The sequence below is a fragment of the Cebidichthys violaceus genome, unplaced genomic scaffold, assembly GCF_023349555.1.
Source record: "Cebidichthys violaceus isolate CVI_PGR_0920_01 unplaced genomic scaffold, fCebVio1.0.p SCAF_11, whole genome shotgun sequence".
NCBI lineage: Eukaryota > Metazoa > Chordata > Actinopteri > Perciformes > Stichaeidae > Cebidichthys > Cebidichthys violaceus.
In genome coordinates this window covers 10,148,771-10,172,126 of record NW_027176274.1, presented here as the reverse complement: position 1 = coordinate 10,172,126, position 23,356 = coordinate 10,148,771, and the positions used below count along the sequence as shown (strand labels likewise).

Genomic DNA, 23,356 nt, shown 5'->3' with positions numbered 1-23,356 from the left:
AAAGAGGTAAAAATTAAACACCAAAATATTGTTTACATATTGTACTACTGTGTCATTTGCAAGTGCTTTGATAATTTCAAGTGTTGGTTGTAAAAACAATTGTTATTTTTCACCATATTGGGATGTGTAGGGTAGTCATCCATATTTTCTAAAATCTCAATTATTTTAAATCTGTTAAAAGTCAGTAAACTTGAAAACATGTGGGATATAAACTACCATAAGGTTACAGCAGAATAAAATAACACTTAGACAAAATTGCAACAATATGTTGCGGTTAAAAGCGTTTTTTAAGAGGTGATATAAAAAAGCAAGCAAGCAAAAATTCCAAAGGTATTGGGGGGGGGTTAAAGTTTAAAGGCCCAAATGGCAAAGGCCACTTTAGTCTGTGCCATGGACTTTAAATTACCAAAACCGCCCTGCCTGAGGAAAAAGGGTTAAAGGGGAGATTTTCTAAATTAATTCTAAAATCACCAAGCAATAACAACCAGAGCAGAACAATGTGTGAATTAAATCCTGTTGTTTTAATTAAGTAACAGTCAATCACAGTATCAATAGAAACCTCAACTAACTTTAACGCACTATTTACCTTTTTTTTGGCTATTGTGATGTGTTTCTTTGAATTATTCTTTTGTGAAAAGGGAGTTGCAACCCGTAGGCGAGTGACATGCAATATATCTTAGCTAGGTGGTATTTCACCTTCCAGACCCTCAAAGATGACCATCTGACCATTTGTTATAGAGCTGACCTTTCAGTGGTGTGGTTTAAATGGGGCCGATCAGATGCAGACTGGCTGAGGATTCATGGCTGCATGCTGCGCTTGAGGTGAAGACGCTTTGTGTTGCAAAGCTCCAGGCAAGAAGTAATTAGAGGAGACTCTCTGACACAAAAGGAATGTTGCACTGAATGATGGCTTGGCAAAATCCAGCCTGTCACTTTGCTCTATATGATGAATGACATCCATTCATAATGTTCCTATATGCTGCAACAACATTTGTAAATTGTGAAGATTATTGTGAATATAGGTTGTCTTTCATGAGCGTCTATCACTGACTGAATGCTTTTGTTTACGTTCCCCATTCTGCTTGTGATACTGGCAATTAGAGAAGCTTAGAGCGGTGTGCAAATTGAACACCTCTTTTTGAATAAAACTGACTTCTTGCTGAATGACCAGATTACCAAGCTCTTATGCTTTGAAAACAACCTGCTATTGGGTATACATTACATTTTTTTTTTTAATGTTCTAGCTATGTACCATTTTTCATAAAACTCCTCATATGAATTATAATCACAAAACGTTGGAGAGTATACCATATGAGAAGTTGTGTGACAATATTGCAGGAGAGAGCGGTTAGAAAACACAAAACTCCACACTATGGTCCTCTGTAACAGGAAGGTAGAATATGCAGGCATAAAATCCACAATATTTTATTTCCATTATAGTAGTGTTTTTTCTTACCAAATTCATGATAATGTATATCTTCCTTAAAGAAATGAACACTAATTCTGAATCATAATGCAGCACAAGGGCAGCAGCAACAACAGAAGGAGAAATTGTGGGGATCCTACAAAGTGGGTTTGGTTTGTGCTGCCCTCTTTCTGTAAATGAGGTGATAAGAAAACGACGGACCGCGCATGCTCAGACAGCCCGCTTGGTTGAGCGGCGCAGGATCGCTCACAGCTGTGTGTGTGTGTGTGTGTGTGTGTGTGTGTGTGTGTGTGTGTGTGTGTGTGTGTGTGTGTGTGTGTGTAAAATCTATAGGTATATTCCACTTCAGCCATCTTAACCATGTTGGATGCTGTGTGACGGTTCTGCAGCGAGCCTCTGCAGGCTTTTAAACCCAGGATCAACTCTCTAAAAACAATCAGTGGGAGACATGCGGCTCTTTCTTCGAGTGAGTAAATTAACAGTATTTTGACTTTAACGCAAATGAATACATGCTCAGGGGGTCAGACCTCAAACTGGCCATAAAGTGTCTTCATTCTGCGATCAGTCGGGATTTGTATTTAATTGCAGTAGTTCTTTGGACACATTGTTACTTTAATCAGACGTTGTAGGATCCAGTCGCCTGGGTGTTTCCAATCAATGACTACAAACAGAATACAAGTCGATGTCTCACACACTGAGAACTTTTCAGCCTCTGGCAACAAAACATAATGCTATCCTGAAGCACCAACATGTGGAACTGTGTTATACGTTTTGTTTATTTGCCTTTATAGATTTAGGATGATTTAAAAATACTTATTCCCTCTGACCTGTAGTGCTATTTATCAGCCTAGATTGTTTTGGTGTGAGTTGTCTATAGTTTTGGAGATATCTGCCGTGGAGATGTCTGCTTTAGTTCCTCCATGAAACTACTCACAAGGTCTATGGATTATTTTGAGTAACAGGGTCATGATTTCTGGAAAGAGACATTGCTGTAGAGTTATTCAAATGTATTTTTTGGGGCGCTTTGAGTACCACAAGCCATGTTATAATCCTATTATACTGGAGAGAAGGGCAGACATCTCTTCAGCCGATATCGCTGGAGGTGGCACAGCATCGGCGAATGGGCACTGGGGTCAGTATTTGGATGTCTGTTATGAAATTTAAAGTGTTTCTCCTCATGGGCTTCTTCAGGTGAAAATACAGCTGGGATGATCTCCATGGATGGCACAGAGGGTCTGGTCCACGGTCCAAAGGTTCTGGACACCGGAGCCCCCCCATCAGGATCCCTGTGGGCCATGAGACCTTGAGCAGGATCATGAATGTCATTAGAGAACCCAGTGATGAGAGGCGTCTCAACAGTAAGTGTTGAGATGATCATGATGCTGAAGTTATTCTATATTTCTCTTGTTGTCAACAGATTTGGTGAAACACTATTTAGCTTGCCTTACTCAGGAGACTTCAGCACAGTGTGTAACATGTAGTTTATCAGTTTTGATGGATTCATGTAGATCTCTTGCTCAGTGTAATCTCATGCTAAACTCCCCGGGTGATTCTTGTCTTCACGTCCTCAGGTAGCCCTGGTGTACGGTCAAATGAATGAGCCCCTCGGTGGCCGTGCCAGAGTCACTCTTAACGGTTTGATTGTTGCCAAATACTTCCGTGATCAGGAGGGACGGGACGTACTTCTTATTGACAACATCTTTAGGTTCACCCAAGCCCGGATCAGAGGTATGCAATGCCAAATAGATTTTTCATTACTTGCAGATGTCTTTTTCCTGATAATTCATGCAAAACCTTTCTGAATGAGATAAACTAAATGGATATTTGATGGTAATGGTTATTCTTTTTACTCTTCAAGGTGAATATGATGCCCTGCCAGAGCAAGCTTTCTACATGGTGGGTCCCATCGAAGAAGGAATCCAAAAGACTGAGAAACAGGCAGAGGAGCATTCTTAAGTGATGTGTCTGTAGGATTTGTGAGATAAACATTTGTACAGTATCAAGTATGTTATGTTGTTCTTCCATTTATTTGGAAAGGTGAAGACAAGATTAAAAATAATTACAATAAACATTGTAATATACATATTTTTTTGTCACAGATTTTCCTTATTTTCATCGTTAGCACTGAACAAACACTGGAGGTGAAAATAGTTTTTTTTTTAATGAAAACATTGGTGAGAAAACAACACTTCCATAATACTAAAGTTTAGCCCATCATGTGGCGAAGCTTCTTATTTAACTCTCTTTCTCGTAGAAGAAGGTTGGTGCTGTGATCTTTGAAGGCTTCAAAATCCTGTAAAAATAATGGCAGATATGTTAAGCATGTTCTGAGCCCTACATGGGCCACCGACAATCACACATTCTAATGTTGCAGTTTTCAGCAAACCTCTTTCAGCATTCCGTATTTTGATTTGGATTCATCCAGAGCAGACTGGATCAGCTTCACTTTAACTTCTGCATTAACAGCTTCTGCTTCCTGTTCAAACCTGAGGTACGGTCAGGGACATAAAGTCAGGGACAAATACTTATTATCCTTCAGGGTTTTTTTTTTAGCGCAGGAGTGAGTTGTTGAGGCACAACTTACCTGTCCTCTGCCTGGGCCCGGGCTTTTTTCTCTTCTTTCCATTTGATCTCCAGTTGCTGAATTTCCTCTTGTTTCTCCTGTATTTGAGAGCAATTTGTACGTGAAGCAGTTGGCTCATCTGTGCAGAGCTTTGATTTCAGCGAGGACAAAAAAAGAATACTCTCTTCAATCACCTGTATTACTTTCCCTCTCTCCATAGACAGATGCAGTAATTTGTCCCTCTCTTTGGCAAGGCTTGTTATGCTTTCGCTCAAGTTAATTTTCCTCAAAGCATGCTCTTCTTCAGCCTTTTGTAGCTTCGTCTTGAGGTCTGATTGCGGAGAGAAGGCCACAAGTTTACAAGTGCTTGTACTTTGTAGCATTTCAGAGAATGATACAACGTTGACTACCCACCATTGCACATCTCTGCAGCCTCTCTTTGTTGTTGCTGAGCATCATGCAGTTCATTAAGTAGCGACGCGTGTTTGGCTTGATGCTGAGTGGTTTGTTCCAGGAGTTTTGACTGGCATCTGGATAATTTCTCTCTTAATGATGGATGTAAAATAAAGCAACGGTATTCAATTTAGAATAAAACAGAAAAAAACATCTCATGCTCACATTTTAAAAAGTTGAAACCAGTGAATGTTGGAAGTTTTACTGGATAAATGAGATTCAAAGATGATCAAAATTGCTGTTGATTAATTTTCTGTGAGTCGACCAATAGATTGACTTTCAGCACTGACTGACTAGTTTTTCTTCTTACCGATATTCATTTTCCTTATTTGAGTATTTCTCTGTCAGCTGTTTGATTTCTCGCTCCAGTTTTTGAACAGACACTTCGTTATCATGTAATTTTTGGGAGAAAAGTGTTTCATTCTCCGACTGCAGCTGCTTGTTTTCCAGCTTTAACTGGGCATTCTGCTTCTTGTAGTCATCCATGAATACAATAATCGCTTGGTTGTTGGCCGCTAAATCCATAAACCTCTTTTCTAACAGCTCTGCTTTCTTTCTTTCCCCGTCCAGTTCCTTCTGGCAGTCTGTTCCTTGGCCCTCCAGGTCTGCATTGAGTTGCTGCAGGGCTTGACATCTCAGAAGCTCCTGATCTGCTCTCTGTTTCAACATGCAAATTAGACTCGACTGTTCATCTATTCTGGATCGCAGCATCCCTGTCTCCGTTGCATCCTCCGTAGAAAGGCTGCAATGTTTCTCCAGTGACTTCCGAATACTGTCCATATGCTGGGAACAAGGGGAAAAAAGCAATGTGTTAAAACATTTAGATGATACATCTCAGAGAATTGAGATCAAGATATGAACTGAAGGAGACATTTTACACTCGAAGAAAAACTATGTAATGACACTGTAATTGCTATGTATTGTTATTTATGTGACACGCATGCCAAAACATCTACAATAAGCTAATGTATCTAATATGTACAGATTGTATGTACAGTTGTCCTCGATAACTTTTACACACCTCCGTCATGTTGCCCTCCATCTTGGTGAAGTTTTCTGCGTTCCTCTGTGGAGTTGCCATAACGAGTAAACTTACAAATGAAGAGAGCGCTTCCTCCCGGTTTTATACGTTGACAACAACTTATTTTTCTGCTCAAGGATGCGGTTCCACATTTCTCCCAAGTTTCCGTTTCTCGGTTGCCAATGGCAGCATCGTGATTCAGTAACGGCGGCAGGCGTAACGCACGTGCCCATGCTCGGCCGCACGATGGAGATGTTGGGCTGCTGATTAGTGTGGGACCATCTGTGGAAATAAAGCATGGTGGAATTGGTGAACTAACGTTAGTTTTCTCGTGTTGCTTGAATCCTGTTTCACGTTGGTACATTTTTTTTTCCATCTGACGTTGCTTAATTTACTGGCAGTTGACTTTTTGACATAATTTTTGAGAATTGGGCGGTGCGATTTAGGTTCTTAACGCTAATTGTTTTATTCACAAAATCTATTGGGAAATATCCCCACGGGGCCAATAATGTGCCCAACGTACCCGTTATCGATGAATTGATGGACATTTATGGCACTTTCATCTATATATTATGTATACATGAACATTTATTACGGCTATATCAAGCTTGGTGTTGGGAAGTGTGTCTAAAACATGCAACAAGCTAACTAGAGACATTGGGATTACGGTGACTCGTCCGGGCCTTTAGGACACCGTAATTCAAAGCGTGTCGTTGTTTAATGTTTGTATTACTACCATCATCATTATCTTCCAATCAAACACCACAATGCAGACTGCTAATTCGGCACTGAGCGAAAACACACAGTGGTAATAGCCCGCTGTGAGTGAAAAATCACTGGCACTCGGGGAAAGTCGGACCTGCATGACATTATGCAGATTCCTGGGCCAGAGGGAATTATCCGGAGGGCCGAGGCTGCAGGGGGAGCGGTCTGTCCCGTATGCAACTCTGTCCCGGCTTTTGTGCACGCCCCTTTTCATCAACTAACGGGCCAAGAAAGACAGACAGAAGAAAGCAACAGCATCCCAGCCCCACAGTCCCTACAGCTCCTCCATCTGCACAGCGGAGCTGGACGGACCAGCCAGAATGTGGAGAGCACTGCTACTTCAACTCTTTCTCGTCTTCATATGCTGTGTTAGATTGTGCCACTCTGAAGGTAAGTAGTGAGATTGTTGTTCCTTCTACCCTTCTTCTCTCTCCCCCCCCCCCCCCCCCCCCCCACCCCAACAGGCTGTCAGCTGAATGATTTATTGAGGACCTGCAGAGTTGTTGTGCTACTAAGTGATTCACTCAGTGCACTTGTTGCTCATCAAAAACAAACCACACACTGTGCAGGGGAATTTAATTGTTGCTGGATTAAAATGCTTCTGTGTTTATTATCAGTGAAGTAACCATTCGATTAGTAACAGTTTGATGGCACTCAAACAGGATGATTTAACCAAAACACATGGGAATAACCTTGATGATGATTATAATGGAACTACACAATCGCCTCCAGTGCTTCTAAAGTGTGGCCACCAGGTAATGTTATTCTGGATGGAGAGCTAAACGTTTTGCCACATAGTATTACTTTAAAGGTTGAGCACAAAGCCTCCCTCAGACAGATTGGAAGTTCTCTTGAGGAACTTTTGCCTGAGCTGTACTGTTGCTAGGTAACAGAAAAGAGCATGTGACTTACAGACAATCTGTGAGGACTGAAAAGCTGCTGGTACAAATCTCATTCAGTGGAGCAGATTTTACGCTGCAAACCACTTGATTTGAATTTGATTCCAGCTTGAGGAAGAGCTTCATTTTCTCATGTTATTGAGGGAGACAGACAAAATGCTCACATACTGTTCTTTATTCGTGACAGCCGTGTGTTTGTCTCTTGTGTTCATAGCCCAGCTAGATCCTACCTCTCAAATTGTAATCTGCTTTCTTTTTGCTCAACCCTTAGTATGTAAGCTCCTTAGTGTGAATCAAGCAACTAATTACACTGCAGCTGCTGCAGAATGGAACCGGTTAAGTAAAAAACTGTACCAAGAGTAAGGTCATGGTTATGGCTTTCTGTCTTTCTTTCTCTTTATTTTAAAATATGCTGGACTTATTTCCTCACTGGCTAAAAGACTCACAAAAGCAACAAAGCTAGACTGTCTATGCCAAAAGACAACATAACAGTGTTGACAGTGAGACTGCAGCATTTAAAAAATTCACTTGGCATTTCCTTAGAATTACAGCAGTCGCAGTAGGCCTACTTGTAGCTAACATTTGCTGATAACAAATCAGGTGTATAAAATGATGACTGGACTAAAACGGCAGACTCTCAGTAGACTTTGTCAGCACGTTCACGGTGATCATTAGCTTGGATTTGTTGTGATTAACAGACAGTGACGTAGACTGTTTTAATACAGTTCAAAAAGTAATTTATCTTTGACCTGAATTTTCAATATCCATTCCATGTTATACAGAGTATCAAGTGCTTCTGCTGGTGTGAGAATCAGACCGAAAGATGTGTCACTATATTTATGTCGTCTTACTATGAGGGGACAGGATACTTTCCCTAATCTCTGCTTGATCCTCCACAAAAATCCTTTAGTTTGATAATTGTTTCTTCCATGACCTTCTGTAACACATTATCCAGCTCTTTGGCTTGATATTCTGCTGCAGAATGCTGACACTGGCATTAATAGTTAATATGTGGATTTCAAAGTGCTGATTTGTTAAACTATCCTCTGCCATGTTTTGCTGTTCCGGACATATTTGTCACTAGATTAAGTTGTTTTCTTTCATTAATCATTTGCTAGTGTAATCTTAATAACATATTAACTGCACAGTAAGAACTTTAATGGTGTTAGAAATTAAGTTTTTATTTCTATCACTATCAAAGACAATAATTAAAACAGACATGTTTGTTCTGCTACTATTTAGGTCAGGCTGGACTGTCTTGTTTGATCACACCTATCTTTAGTTTGAGTCTGTAATTACTGTTGTGTCCAAACTTTTCAAGACACACAAACTTGGCCTGCACATGCAAGTTAAACCTCACGCATGCCAGCTCCTTTCTGGTAAATCCTGGTGCAACAGTTACTCTGCGTTAGAAACAGGAACACATTTGGCACAAATCGAGAGCAAATCCTTTCTTGTCCTGCAGCTTCCTCTTTCTAGGTTACTGACGCATCGATGATGGAGTTTCGCCTCCAGTAAACAACTGTGACTCGCTGTACATAGGAAAAATAAGATGTCCAAGTGACTGTCTCGTTGCATGGTGACAACTTCATTTATGATTCTTTTCACTCATGCTCTTGTTAAGGCACGTACCAAAAATCATGTTGAGTATTCCTCAATTCTAACCAGACCGAGGCTTTATTCCACACTCTATTTATTCCTCCCTTTTGCTCCCACTGCCAAGGCTCCTCCGTTTTTTCACTGTTTTGTGTGTAGCCGTAAGAGCCGAAGTCACTTGTTTGGCAATTGACTGCATTCTGCTGCATTGATTTCCATATGAAATAGGCAGCAGCACTTCGCTCTGACAGCAATGGACGGGTCCAGCATTTCATGCTGCCAGCAGCCGTTTTTTCTCTACTTTTCTCCACACACATTCAGCGAGTGTGGAGCGCTGCGCCAACAAAACAAGACGGCGTGAAAGCTTTCAGGCGCCCCACGTGACAAGAAAGAGATGTTTCAGTGGTTGTGAACAGGTGTTTTCTTAATGGGTGGCCATGAGAGGGGAGCTTATGTTCCACTTTTGTTTTACCTTATCGCAGGAAGTAAGCCTTACTGTACTCTGCTTTCTGCTGAGTGTTTTTTTAGGGTGACACTTCCAGTTATGAGTTTGCATCCCTGCTGGCACCTCTTTTGTGCTGTTGTAATTTCACAGTGGGGTTTAAGGCCTATGACGGGCTTCATTCTAATGAAAATTCCTCTACTACTCTTCTTTGTTGGGCAATAGTAGGGCGTCCTTATCTTCCTGCATGGATAGTGCGGTGCTCTCTCCTGCTGTGGGTTTAAGTTGCTAATTAGGAAAGACAAGTCTAGAAAGAAGTAAAAGGAAAACTTAAACAATAAACTAATAATAAAAAAAAGCCCTATATTCCGTCTCAGATTAAACCTTCTTAATAGCAGATTTGCACTGTTTAGCCTGGCTTTTATCTTCTCTAATAATGATTTGGTACTGTGAAATTGTGACTTTGTCATGATGAAGACAGAAATTTCAGGATTAAGGAAAAGTTACAAAGAAGACGTTCTTTTCAGAATGTAAGAAGAACCCTCGCAAAAAATAGTGCCGTTGAAAGGTTCAGCCTCAGTGTATCTGTCACCTTTCCCAGAAGTAATACTGTCAGGAAACACTGGCTGCATTTGAAAGCCTCCAGCAGATTGGTTTCTCCTTGACATATGTGGTTTTAAGTTATCAACCTAGGTCTGAATGCATGGCAGCTATAACCATCTTGATCTTTTCCAAAGAAGGATTTAGATAGTGCTATTTCATTCATTTGTTTAGGTAATTAATTATTTAATTTTATTGTTACATATTTTTAAGTAATAGTAATAGTATTGTCTGGACATTTAAGACTTTAATGTATTGATTCCGCCTGTCATTGTCGAGGGACATATTGTATTTTTGTTAAATAGAGCAGCATGTCTGAGCAGTTTGTATACTGTATGCAATCCTGCTGCCATGCTATAGATGATGCTGAAACCTCTGGGATCACTGCCTTGCAACAAAGGCTCCCTTTGAGCAAGTTGTGAGCAATTTTATCATTAGTAAACTGAGCAGGAAAAAAAAAAGTTTTGCCTTCTGGAAAGCTGCTGAAGGAGTTAAATATGCAGCTTGTTTTGCTGGGTTGGTGTGCTGCTGGCTAATTAATCTGAGACAAGAATTCTTGATTGGAGCGGATGTGTTTTAGTGCACTAGTACAGGCAACAACTGTTGTGGAAGTGATCCACCTTTAAAAGAGAACATTACATAAAGGAGATATAAACCTCCTTTGCCAACAGGTTTGTAGGCAATTCATTTTTGGTAGTTTACCTTTTAAGACATTATATTTTGTGCCCAGCTGTATAGCCATACATTTTTTTTGTCACTGCTTTTGTCTATAATTCCTTGTAACTGTAGTAACTTCAAGCTGTCGTAGTGGAATAGTAGAGCTATAGCTATGGTGTACTTTAGGATTTAATTTGAGCTAACTAACCCCAATATGTTGTGTAGCTGTAGGCAGCTATTTTATTAAGAAGGAAGAATGTTTCCAAAATGCTGGATAAGACAGACCAGAGATAGACCACCAACCCCAAGCGAGCACCACCAATCACCACCTCACAGCTCTTCTCACGAAGAATTTAGATTGAAATGCTTGCGGTACCACCCAGTACCACTATTTATCCCAATTACGTTTCAGACTGGACAGGAACAGCACGCACCATAAATCAGGCTGTCAGAGAGACAATCAGAATTGCACGGGTCTGATGAAGTGCTCTGCCACTGAACTATGCTGCCTGAATCAATCTCTTCTGGAAAACGTCAGGGAAGGTAGAGTGGTGGTACCTTATCTCTACAGATGCCACTCAGCGGGAACATCAAAAGGAAGCTCGGGATGAGTGTGGTGAAGATAGTGTAACTGTCAGGGGGATGGCTGGCACGCTTGTCTCCACGGCTTGTCAATGTTCTAACAACATGCTTCATCAGGGGAAGGCATCCCTACCCCCTTACACCCTGTTTTAAAAAAATAAATAAACGTAGAGTATTTAATATATATATATATATAGATATATATATATATATATATATATATATATATATATATATATATATATCTATATATATATATCTATATATAGATATATATATATATCTATATATATATATATATATTTTTTTTTTTTTGGGATATTTTATTATGTGCAGAATGACACTTTTTGGACATAATTGAATAAGAATAATAACAGTGATAGTAATAATAATAATATTGCAATCAACAATAAAATGGCAAAACATTGATGGATAACTGTGGATAAAAGTTGTTATTGCATGTAAGAATAAGCTTGAAATCTAGCACTGAATCATGTTGAATTTGAATTGTGTTTAGGATGTGAGTTGGGGCAGTTCCGCTGTGCGACAGGTCGATGTATACCAGGAGACTGGCACTGTGACGGCACATCAGACTGTGTGGATGACTCTGATGAACACGACTGCCGTGAGTTTCTCATTATATTGCACTGTAGGCATTGGGATATTTATTATAATGCTTCTTGGATATGTCATTCCAAACTGAATTACAGCAGTGGTGGAAGACTTACTCAGGTCATTTTCTTAAATTAAATTAAGTAAATGATCTTTAGTGCATCCATCATATTTTACAAGTTGATTTTATGTTTTGTATAAAATCTTAATCTGTGAGGTAACTAGTAACGTTAGTGCCGTAAAATTGTGTCAAATATAAAATAGCCTACGATTTCTTCTGCATACATTTAGTGGAGCAGAAGTATATACGTACTAGCATAGCATGAAAACACTTAAGTAATGCACGAGTAACTTCAAGATTCTACTTGTGTACTGTACTTGAGCAAATGCACCTAGTAGCTTTCCACTGCTGGATTACACTCAACTGTAAATAATGAAATGGTCTGTGTGTATTAACACAGCTCAGGTAACATGTGATGACAGCCATTTCACATGTTTGAGTGACGGCGAGTGTATCCCTGTTATGTGGGTGTGTGATGATGAGGAGGACTGTGAGGATGGTTCAGACGAGAGGCACCACTGCAGTAAGTACATTTTACAATATTAGCAATTCTTCAGGGGCGCTTATAAATGTTTTGCGGAAAATATCCAAGTTTTTATTCTAATTGTATTTTGAACAATAAGATCTTTAAGATATATATATCTGCCAAAGGATATTAAGGAATTAGGTGCCTGTTAAATACCTTTATATACAGTACAAGAAGATACAAGTTTAAGTTCATATAAGAACTATGTGAATAAAACCTTTCTATGTCCCTCTCCAATCCGTTCCCAGCTGGAAGGACGTGCACCAGTGGGCAGTTCAGCTGTAGTAACGGGGCATGCATCCCAGGAGAATACCGATGTGACCGTCTGGCAGACTGCTCAGATGGCTCTGATGAGATAGACTGCCGTAAGTCTTCTTCGGGGTGGTTTTCCTTTTTTTTAGTATGTCAGGCTCCTGTGGCATTTTAATCAATTTGTTAAGATTAAGAGGCTCGCTGACTGACAGAATTGGCCACAATATGCTACTTGTTGTCAGAGGTTGATTGCAGATTCCTTGGTGGATTAGTCAAGCTGAAGTTCAGCTGCTATGCTATTATTGTGCCGACATGGTAAACTCACAGCACTACACACTGCGGTAATCTCACAATGGCATAAAGAATGCTGTGGCGTCTGCTGTTGTTATGGTGGTGGTGTTAAATTTTCGTCTCTTATCCTTCCCATTCACCGAGCTTTTCACGTTTTAAAAGCTGAAGCGAGCACAGTTGTCAGGGGGATTTGAGTGCTTAGCGTGGCCCTGATGATGATTTCATCTTTCAGATTACCCCGAGTGCACACAGCTGAAGTGTGCTAATGGGGCCTGCTATAACCGGACCCAGAGATGTGACCAGACACCTGACTGCCGAGATGGCTCTGATGAGGCAAATTGCAGTAAGAAGTCATTTATTTTTTTTGTGATAAACTGTTCACGTAGAACTCATTGTTGAGCCTCCCATAAAGTGCAACCTAAAAAGCAATGGCATCCATAGCCTGACATCATCACCAAATCGATGTATTTGTCTTCTTCTGTTGTGTTCTTTTTAGCACAGCGCTGCAACACGGGCCTGTTCCCGTGTCACAATGGGGTGTGTGTTCCTCAACGCTACGTCTGTGACCATGATGATGACTGTGGAGACCGAAGTGATGAGCTAAACTGCAGTATGTAGCCTCTGTCTTTCTACCATCGAACCCCCCCAGTGTGTCATAACTCTTATCTTCATCCAGATAAATGTGTCTGATCTTTTCTCTGCATTGATATTCTCCACTTCACCGGCAGCATATCCTACATGTAGAGGGAACTACTTCACCTGCCCTACTGGCCGCTGTATACACCAAGTCTGGGTTTGTGATGGAGAGGATGACTGTGAGGACAATGCGGATGAAAAAGGCTGTGGTAGGTATATAACCACTTGACATAAATCATGTTATTTTTTGCTGTAAGGTCCAGAAATATGAATGTTTAAAGAACACTAGAATGTGTAACAACTCAAGCTCTCTGTGTGAACCTGATTCATCTCCAGTCTCCATGGTTTGTTCGGGCTAGCAAGACGCTATGTCTGTGCTCCTTTAAGTGTGTTATTCAAATGCCTCTTTGTGGCACAAGATCACGCAGCCCCCCAAAGGGCTTTAGAATTCCTCCACACGGCTGGGAAGAGTGTGTGTTTTTAGAGGATGGGCTGCAGAAGCCCTCTGAGCCCCCATGTGACCCCCTCAAAGCTCCATTCCCCTGTGTCGATTTAAAGTGACAGTAATTTCCCTGACAACAAAGTTCTAGTCACAATTTTCTTAAGATCAGCAGCACATTCCTGGTGGAGATAAGGCAACCTATCAATACATACTTTGCCCACTAAAACTATCTGCTGTTGTGTTTTCCCTTTTCTATGTGTAAGCCTGTACAGATAAAGATAAATTGTTTTTTCTGCAGAAAATGTACCGCGGGAGTGCTACCCAGGAGAATGGCCTTGTCCATCCTCTGGCCTGTGTATCCCCATTGATCAGCTGTGTGATGGAACGGCTCACTGCCCCGAAGGAGAAGATGAAACTAACAGCACTGCTGGGCACAACTGCAGTTAGTACCAACACAACTTGTTTCAATTTCACATTAAGACATCTAATATCACAGAAACCTTGCTATTGAAGTGTATTCATTCACTAATGTGGTTTTTGTGTCCAGGTATCTGGAGATGTGCCTCTCTAAGCTGTGAGCATCGCTGTCATGCTTCCCCTGATGGAGGGATCTGCTCTTGTCCTTCTGGATACATTGTCAGCAGCAACAACAGTCGCTTATGTATAGGTATATATCCTTCATTGCCTTTACATTACGTTTGCACAACGATTGATATTCTTGTAATAAGCTGGGATGTTCAATGCTTTTCCATGTAATAGAGAGTCAAATCTATTATTATTATAAATAATAATTGTATTTATATAGCGCCTTTAAAAACAGAGCTTACAAAGTGCTTTGACAAAGAAAGCAAGGCAAAATAACAACAGAAAGCTCAACAGTTAGGCCCAACAAAAGCAAGACAAACTAAGGTAAAGGCTCAGCAGTACCTTTTCAGTGCGATCCCCGGAAACCATTTTTATGTGGTCTGTTTTCTCACTAACACATCATATCACTCCAAGGGAGTGACAACCGTCGTACTTAAACACAGAATACCAGAAAAAAAGCTTTACCAAAATAATGTTTGGTGCATGTAAACACTGGCTCTCGATTCTTATTCTGGACAGAGCCTAATCAACTCAAATTAAGTTTACAAGGTCTAGACGTGCACATAACATCGGCTGTTTTTATTTGGACTCATAAGTACAGCACACACTTTGGACTCATAGCTGAATTTAAAAGAAATGACAGAAAGGATAAAAGTTTTGTTGATTCACACCTCATTACAGCTCTATGTCGTTGTCTTAAAATGTAATAAAAATGCAATTTGACTCAAGCAAAACATATTGGTGTTTAATCGTCATCTGCTGTGTTTTTGACTTAATCCTGAAGACTTTGACGACTGTTCGATGTGGGGCGTATGTGACCAGCTGTGTGAGGACCGCATAGGCTCCCATCGCTGCAGCTGTCGAGAGGGCTACATCCTGGAGCAGCACAGACACTGCAGAGCTGACGCCTCAAGTGAGTGTCATTTCCTCTCTGTTTGAACAGATTCTCTTACACCATGCTCAGATTTTGAATGTGTGAATGATCCATCTAAATGACTCCCATTAGCGTCACCCCCTTTCCTGTTTGCCAACCACTGTGGCTGCTTCACTGAGCGTCTGCACTTCTTTCTGGTGCATTGTTGCGTACCGAATGCTGTTTTAGTCACTCTCTTGCCTTTGTGCAACATAGAAAGAGTGTTGACTGAGAGTCTGACCTCTCTGCCTTTAGCTTTAGTGAAAAGAGTGTGTAAGGATAGTAGCTAGAAAATACTTTAGTCAGGGTTTCGAATTAATGCGCTACATTCTGTAAATTTCCACAGATATTTTAGTTGCGCATGCCTACAACAAAATAGAAATTTGCTTAAATACAAATCAGGCTCTGCTTTCTAACTGGAAATTTTCAAATTACTTCTTTATGTTGTGTTTACTAACTTGTTGTACTTTGTTTGTCCCCTGTTGTACTGCAGCTGGAGTTCCTTCCTTGCTGTTTTCTAATGGTAGAGACCTGCTAATAGGAGACATCCATGGCAACAGTCTGCGCACTTTGATTCATTCACAGAACAGAGGGGTTGCAGTGGGAGTGGACTTCCATTATAATCTCCATAGGATATTCTGGACTGATACCATTCAGAATAAGGTATTTTTTGAATATAATTATTTATGTTATATGTACTTATTTACTTCAGTGTTTTTCTTAGAGCATTACCTGGATGAATAGTGTTATGCCAGGGTAAGAGATCACAGGAATAGACCTCTTTTTTCTTTGAGGAAATACTTGAGATAGACTTGAGCTGCAGAATGAAATTCTTTCAGTTATCCTGTAAAATATCAGCAATGTTGATACTATAATAATGGGATAGCTGTTGGCTCCTTTGCGGCTGGGTCATAATGAAGGGAAGTAGATGTGGAATGGAATCCAAATGGCCTAATCTTGAAACCTGTCCGATAGGCTGGTATGATGTTCACATACCAGGGTGCAATTTTTGTAACTCGATCTTGTTTGAAGTAATCATGCTGTATTTGTTTTCAGTGGCACTATCCATCTATATGCATTCTTTGGCACGCTAAAAAGTCTTTGTCAGCCTGTGCTTTTGGTTCCTTAATGGTTTGAACTGCAGCCACTGGGCTGAAAGGCTAGGACACATCTCTGACTGGGCATCTGTGGATATCACCCGCCTCCATGGCAGCATGTCAGATTAAAAGTAGGGAGAGCACAAACAGGGCATGTGAATGCAACCAGAAAGGTTAAACTATCAGGATATTTCCACATCTTCAGTTTCTCCTTAAACAGGTCAGTTGAAAGTCCTGCTTTTTAGACATATGGATCTTGTTTCAAAAGAGGCATAGCTGCTAAGAGCAATACCCCCCTAACCAGCTGCATGGTGCCAAGGTTTCCACTCCGAGAAACTAGTGCCATCATAGTATCGGTAGAGTGGCAGGTTCAGAAAACCACGTTACAGGCTTTACAGATATGTAACAAGATAGAATAATCTCTCTGCCTTTTTACTGCCTAAAATGTGTTTCTCATTGTTAGCTTTACATTCATGCCTGTGACGGTCTATCTTAACACAATACTGAAGCCTGAATCCTGCTAAAGCTAAATTTTAGAAGTAATATTTACTATAAGGAATGGGGATTTTGTCTCCCATCACTTAAATTGTAAAGATATTGTGAAGTAATGTCTACCTGGGCAGAGAATGAAGTTGCTCTCCCTCTGCGTCTGTTGTTATACGAGCTTCTCCTTTCTTTGTTGACTTTTAGTGTGTTCATGCATGTGAGCGAGCAATAGATTCAGATGAGATAATAACACTTTCAATGTACCTACAGGCAGGAGAGTATTGCATAAAGATACACAAAAATGTGGACTTAGCTTTTAATATCTTACCTTGATTTCTTGAAGCAGTGACCACCTACGAGCTAATTTCTCTACAACAATGCTGTCTTTTGTGTACAGGTGTTTTCCGTGGATATGGACGGTTCCAATATGCAGGTGGTTTTAAATGTATCAGTTGACTACCCTGAGAACTTGGCAGTGGATTGGGTGAACAATAAACTGTATGTGGTGGAGTCCAGCGTCAACAGGATTGACATGGTGGACTTTGATGGAAGTAACCGGGTCACACTCATCACTGAAAACCTTGGAAACCCTAGAGGACTGGCAGTGGACCCCACTGTCGGGTAAGCACATCTCCTAGTTTCCACCCATTCATCTATCAACCCATTCCCAAACCCCACATACAGTATCTGTTGTGCTCCATTGGCATGGAATAATGGGGTGTGTGTATGAGATTAGCAGATTGCCCTGGGTGGATTAGTGAGGAGCAATGTAAGTGATGACCCTCATTGTAATCCAATAGTATAGTTCAAGGGGGGAGGAGAGCCAGGTGGCTACAGATAAATTGCTTATCGTCAATGAATGTACAGCTCTTTGGGGAGATGCACAGCCACCCACCTGGAGACATAATGTGATGCTGTGGATGCTGGACTTAATTAGCAAAAGAAAAGTCTCCTAGCTCTTCCTGAAGGAATACATGGACTGTTATTTCTGTGGTCCCAGCTGTACTCATGTAATGATCCCACCTCAGAGAAAACTGGCAGATTAAACATTTAACCTCCTTTCACAGGTATATGTTCTTCTCAGATTGGGAGGCGTTGAATGGACAACCAGGACTGGAGCGTGCCTTTATGGACGGCTCCAACCGTTATGGGATCATCGGGAGTAAACTGGGCTGGCCAGCTGGTATCACACTAGACATTGAAGCCAAGCGCATCTACTGGGTTGACAGTCGCTACGACTACATTGAAACTGCAACATATGATGGTCTTCATAGGTAAATATGTCATGTGTTATTCCTCAAAGATAACACAGCATTTATAGGTAATTTAGAAACAGAAACAAAAGCAAAACCCCAAGAATTCTTTAGGGTAAACAAGTAGAAAGGTCCATGCATTTATATTGTAATAAATCAATGTTGTCAAAATTTTTTCAATAGAAAAACAGTGGTCCATGGAGGTGCTGTGATCCCACACCCATTTGGCATCAGCATGTTTGAGCACAATGTCTATTTCACGGACTGGACCAAGATGGCCGTGATGAAAGCCAACAAGTTCACTGACCGCAGTCCTCAAGTTGTTTATAGTACATCACAGGCTCCACATGGAGTTGCAGTGATACATCAGTTGAAACAGCCAAATGGTAAGTCCCTCAATGAGACAAATACGTCTTCGTCAGAGTGATCCAGTTCACAGTATAATGTAAATTTACCAAGATTTCCTATTATGTAACTGCTAGTGTTTCTAAAAAAAGAGCCATAAATAGCTATAGTTGAAGAAAATCTAAATCTGTAATCAATTTCATATAACCTTGCCAGCTAAAGGAATTTGTTTTCTGTTTGTCTCCAGTGCCAAACCCTTGTAGTATAGACAGAGGAGGATGTGAGCAGATCTGTATTCTGAGTCACAGGAGTGACAATGGAGGACTGGGTTACCGCTGCAAATGTCGCATGGGCTACGACCTACATGCTGATGGCAAGCGATGTTTTGGTAAGAGAACATTTTTCTTATGACTGCAATGATTTGTTTCTTGAACGGATCTCAGATTGTTTCCTTTTAAGTGTAAAATTATACCTAACGCCCTTAAGATGTAATGGTTCACTCGAAACTCATCTTTAGGGCAACCCAGAGTGGTTTCATCTCATTTAACCCTTTCTTTTGTATTATGATGTTTTTGTGCGGCTGAATATCTTTTGCATGATTGACAAATGATCTTCTGATTTCCTATCTTCAGCTGTGAGGCAGTTTCTTCTGTTCTCCAGCCAGCTGGCCGTGAGAGGGATCCCCTTTAACCTCTCATCTCAGGAGGACATCATCTTGCCCATCACTGGATCGCCTTCCTACTTTGTCGGGGTGGATTTTAGTGCTGAAGACGATGCCATCTTCTTCTCAGACACAGCCAAAGATATTATTTATAAACAAAAAGTGGATGGGACCGGTGAGCATCTTGTTGGTTGATCTAGCTGAATTGTTGAGAATAGCCTGTACATATTCACAGCATAACAAGTTCATAATAACACAAAGAAAGACATGGTCTTGTATGAAAGCTATCAGCAGCTAATATGTTTTCAGTGTTTTCTCTGTGCTTATATCATTGGAGAATTTCTGTCCTTGCAGAGATCCCTACCATGTGATCCAGCCAGGCTTATACAGGGAGTTAAGGGGGTGCCTGATGGGGCCGACTGGTACTATGGGGGAGGGAGTGGACGGGAGTATGGACAGTGGAAAATGGATCATATAGTGAACTTACATCTGAAACTAATGACCTGAAAATGAGAAGGACAGACTAATCAAGAATGTTTTACCAAGCAGTTCTGATATTTAATTTTAAAACTATTCCCTAAGCTGTGGAAAGTAGTCTCTAATGTCCACGAGCAGTCATACCACACAAAAAATAAAAGAAACACCACTGCTCTGATCAGTGATGTTGTTTTAGAGCTGCTCTAGTTTTTTCTGTCCGGCCCACATGGGGAAAATGCAAGCTGACAGCCTATTTATTTAAATTAGTTCCTCTTTCACCTCTGTGTTAAACGGTGGTCTGACTGCTTTGATCTGCACAGGCAGGGAGGTACTGGCAGCCAACAGAGTGGATGGAGTGGAGGACCTGGCTTACGACTGGATTTCAAAAAACCTCTACTGGACTGACCCGCGATACAGGAGCATATCTGTAATGAAGCTTGCTGATAAGTCCAGGAGAGCCATCATACAAAACCTCAACAACCCTCGTGCCATTGTGGTGCATCCTCCCATTGGGTAAATCAATATAAGCCGTAGATTGAATAATATTTTTGTGAATGTTGTCCCTTTCAGCAAATATTTGTATTTTTTATACTCTATATAAAACTATAAACTATAAAAAAAAACATTTGGGGTTTGTAGGAATTCAGTAGTATTCAGACTATACATAGGAACAGGGAACTTTCTGCAAAACCAACCATGTATGTCTGGTCACTCACCTTAAGATGTGCTCACTCGTTAAAAAAAAGTCCTCAAAAAAAGGCCCAACCACCCACCCACCAGATAAAAGAAATACTCATTTAGAACAAGCTATTATTTCCAATTGCTTCAAAGTCATTGGGCCTCTGTTTCCAAGAGCTCAGATTAGTTCAGCTTTAAGGGCAGTATTGTAGCAAACACTAAGAAGTTGGCTTAAACAGAAAAGCTCAATAATGTGGAAGTGGATTTTTGTCACCCAGGTAGGCTTGCAGTGGATGCTTTGAAGTATTAAAAGCAGGTGCATTTTTGAATGACATATATGACATTTATGCTTGATGTTTATTTCATTTGGACAGGTATATTTTTTGGACTGACTGGTACCGGCCAGCGAAGATTATGAGGGCTTGGGGTGACGGGTCACATGCCCTGTCTATTGTAAACACTACTCTTGGCTGGCCAAATGGCCTCGCTATTGACTGGAGGTGAGGCAAACATCTTATAGCCATGTGGCTAAAATGGTTCCACGATACACTATTTCACCTTGACATTGATGTCATTTTGAATTGTTTTAACTATAAATTATGGTTGATGCTGATCATTCCCCTGACAGCATTTTTGACTCATTTTAATCTCTCGCTCTCTACTTTGATCTCCACCCAGCTCAATGCGTCTGTATTGGGTGGATGCCTTCTTTGACAAAATTGAGCACAGCAATTTTGATGGACGGAACAGGATTTCTTTGGACCGCATAACCCAGATCTCCCACCCGTTTGGTCTCACCATTTTTGAAGGTAACAAGTCCTGTCATAAACAACAAGTTGCCTATAAAGTTCCAGTACAAGATCATTGTATATTTATCTAAATAAGGAGGGAGTTAATCTCACTGGCATTGACTTGAACTGTGGTTTACCATTCTTGCTTTAATGAGGGTCATGTCAAAAGAGAAATTATTGTTACCAGGAGGTGATGAAAGATAAACTAACTGAGGTTTTGCTCTGTTGCTCCTATCCCTCGAAGGCTATGCATATTTCACTGACTGGCGCCTGGGTGGCATTGTACGTGTGCGCAAGACCGATGGTGGGGAGATGGTCATTATCAGAAGAGGAATCAGCCACATCATGCATGTCAAGTCTTTCAATTCCAACTCTCAGATTGGTCAGTAGCTTTACTCACTGCTCTTCTCACGCGTAGCTGAGGCTGACACTTGTCAGTCATATTCCTGGTAATTACACTCCACTCTCCTTCTCAGGTTCCAACCTCTGCAACAGGCAGACAAATCCTAATGGAGACTGCAGCCACTTCTGCTTTCCAGTCCCAGACTCACAGAGGGTGTGTGGCTGTCCGTATGGCATGAAGCTGTTGCCCAACCACCAGACGTGTGTGGAAGACCCTTCCAATGAGCCCCCGACACTGCAATGCGGAGCCAATTCCTTCTCCTGCGGCAACAGCAAATGTGTCCCAAACAGCTACAGATGTGACGGTGTTGACGACTGCCATGACAACAGTGACGAAGTCAACTGTGGGATTAACAGTAATGCTTTTTTTTTGTAAATCTAGTCTATAATACTCGCCCGACCTGACCAGAGTAAAAACTTTTTTACTTTTTTTTTCTTTTGTTCAGTTTAATGTTACAACATTTCATCATTTCTTCTTTCAGACACCACTTGCTCCCCCTCTGCATTCACGTGCGCCAACAAGCACTGCGTGCCTGCAAGATGGCGCTGTGATGGGCACAATGACTGTTTTGATAACAGCGATGAGTACAACTGCCCTACACAGACGCCTGGAACGTGCCCTGCCAATCAGTTTACCTGTGCCAACCACCGCTGCATCCCACATACCTGGCGTTGTGACACTGATAATGACTGTGGGGACAGTTCAGATGAAGCGGACTGCCGTGAGTATCCTAGAGGCTGCCAATTGGAAAAGGACAGGCTTTGCTTGGGGAATGGTTTTGTTCTCAACACAGAATAGGCAGAAATAAGAAAAATAGCCCACATTCATTCCAGTGGAAGGACTTTATTTCAGGAAGCAAATATTTTGGAGATCACATTAATGCACAGATTTTAAAGAAGGGGTTGAATTAGTCTACATAGCCTTGATTATAAAAACAAAGAGCTGGTCCTGCTATCCAGGATCATTTTGAATGCCCCACCTCTGCCTCAAATACAAAAATGGGTTATTCAAACAAAAGAATGTTTGTATATTGTTTAACAATTTCTGTTGACAGATCTGAGAGGCACATGCAATCCAGGACAGTTTCAGTGTCCTGACCACCGTTGCATAGATCCCAACTATGTCTGTGATGGGGACAGGGACTGTGTGGATGGGGCGGACGAGCAGGGATGCAGTGAGTATCTTTCTGGATTACGGTTTTCCCTGGACATCCTCATAGTCACTAATCTCATCTGGTCCTTACTTACGCAAGTGTGTGATAAAATCTATTCAATTTCATCCAGCTTCTATTTATATAACTAGTGAAGGCAGTTGCTTATCAGATCTATTTCAGTCAGGTCTCATGATCACTACTTATGACCTAATTGTAAACTTGCTTCAACTCAGACTCTTACTTTGAGATTTTAGGAATTGGAACTTTTTCTGGCATTTCCCAATAAGGAATGAATTAATTTGTTCAGTCATTCATGCATTCATTCAGCAACACCCTGTTTGCATGAGCTAAACATGTTCAAGATGTTGTAGAGGTCAATTGAATGCTCTGTAAAATTCAACCAGTATTTGCTAAGCCTCTTAGTTATTGAACTCATTACTTGAGTTGCACAATTGAGCTCAGCATACAAACAAAACTGCAGAAATATTAAATATCAGGTTTAACATACTCAACTGGACTTTTTTCAGTTTACAACTGCACTGTGAATGAGTTCAAGTGCTCCAGTGGTCACCAGTGTATCAACTCCTACTACCGCTGTGATGGAGTCTTTGATTGCAGTGATCGCTCAGATGAGCAACGCTGTCGTGAGTATAAAAAGTGCCTTCGGTCATTGGTTATATTACTGAAGCA

The 23,356-nt window shown here is 40.9% G+C and overlaps 3 protein-coding genes across 4 annotated transcripts in view; 2 read left to right on the top strand and 1 right to left on the bottom strand.

The window, feature by feature from the left end:
• Positions 1–1,658: 1,658 nt before the first annotated feature.
• Positions 1,659–3,460, top strand: LOC137867644 (ATP synthase subunit beta, mitochondrial-like). The gene is made up of 4 exons (XM_068704319.1): positions 1,659–1,892; positions 2,618–2,784; positions 2,998–3,154; positions 3,285–3,460. The coding sequence occupies exons 2-4, from the start codon at positions 2,746–2,748 to the stop codon at positions 3,380–3,382; spliced, it is 294 nt and encodes a 97-aa protein (XP_068560420.1). The 5' UTR covers positions 1,659–1,892; positions 2,618–2,745; the 3' UTR covers positions 3,383–3,460.
• Positions 3,461–3,500: 40 nt separating this feature from the next.
• On the bottom strand, positions 3,501–6,396 carry zgc:172182 (coiled-coil domain-containing protein 89). 2 transcript variants are annotated; one of them, XM_068704294.1, is made up of 8 exons: positions 6,323–6,396; positions 5,464–5,745; positions 4,753–5,225; positions 4,404–4,534; positions 4,184–4,320; positions 4,011–4,087; positions 3,813–3,912; positions 3,502–3,719 (listed from the first exon to the last, which is right to left on the bottom strand). In XM_068704294.1, exons 2-8 carry the CDS (start codon positions 5,521–5,523, stop codon positions 3,633–3,635), a joined length of 1,065 nt encoding a protein of 354 aa, XP_068560395.1. In that variant the 5' UTR covers positions 5,524–5,745; positions 6,323–6,396; the 3' UTR covers positions 3,502–3,632. The 2 variants fall into 2 exon arrangements, with proteins under 2 accessions (XP_068560386.1, XP_068560395.1); XM_068704285.1 differs by having other exon boundaries at positions 3,501–3,719; positions 4,011–4,320.
• The window catches only part of lrp2a (low density lipoprotein receptor-related protein 2a), a 50,014-nt gene continuing 32,984 nt past the window's right edge, over positions 6,327–23,356 (top strand). Inside the window, 26 exon segments of the mRNA XM_068704320.1 lie at positions 6,327–6,382; positions 6,384–6,463; positions 6,466–6,618; positions 11,522–11,629; positions 12,078–12,200; positions 12,452–12,568; positions 12,979–13,089; positions 13,243–13,356; positions 13,475–13,591; positions 14,123–14,266; positions 14,372–14,491; positions 15,194–15,322; positions 15,816–15,985; positions 17,303–17,526; positions 17,973–18,179; positions 18,342–18,544; positions 18,751–18,891; positions 19,136–19,339; positions 19,962–20,154; positions 20,694–20,819; positions 20,998–21,128; positions 21,355–21,492; positions 21,587–21,868; positions 21,995–22,234; positions 22,568–22,687; positions 23,194–23,310. Of these exon segments, the coding sequence (XP_068560421.1) occupies positions 6,327–6,382; positions 6,384–6,463; positions 6,466–6,618; positions 11,522–11,629; positions 12,078–12,200; positions 12,452–12,568; positions 12,979–13,089; positions 13,243–13,356; positions 13,475–13,591; positions 14,123–14,266; positions 14,372–14,491; positions 15,194–15,322; positions 15,816–15,985; positions 17,303–17,526; positions 17,973–18,179; positions 18,342–18,544; positions 18,751–18,891; positions 19,136–19,339; positions 19,962–20,154; positions 20,694–20,819; positions 20,998–21,128; positions 21,355–21,492; positions 21,587–21,868; positions 21,995–22,234; positions 22,568–22,687; positions 23,194–23,310 (3,868 nt within the window).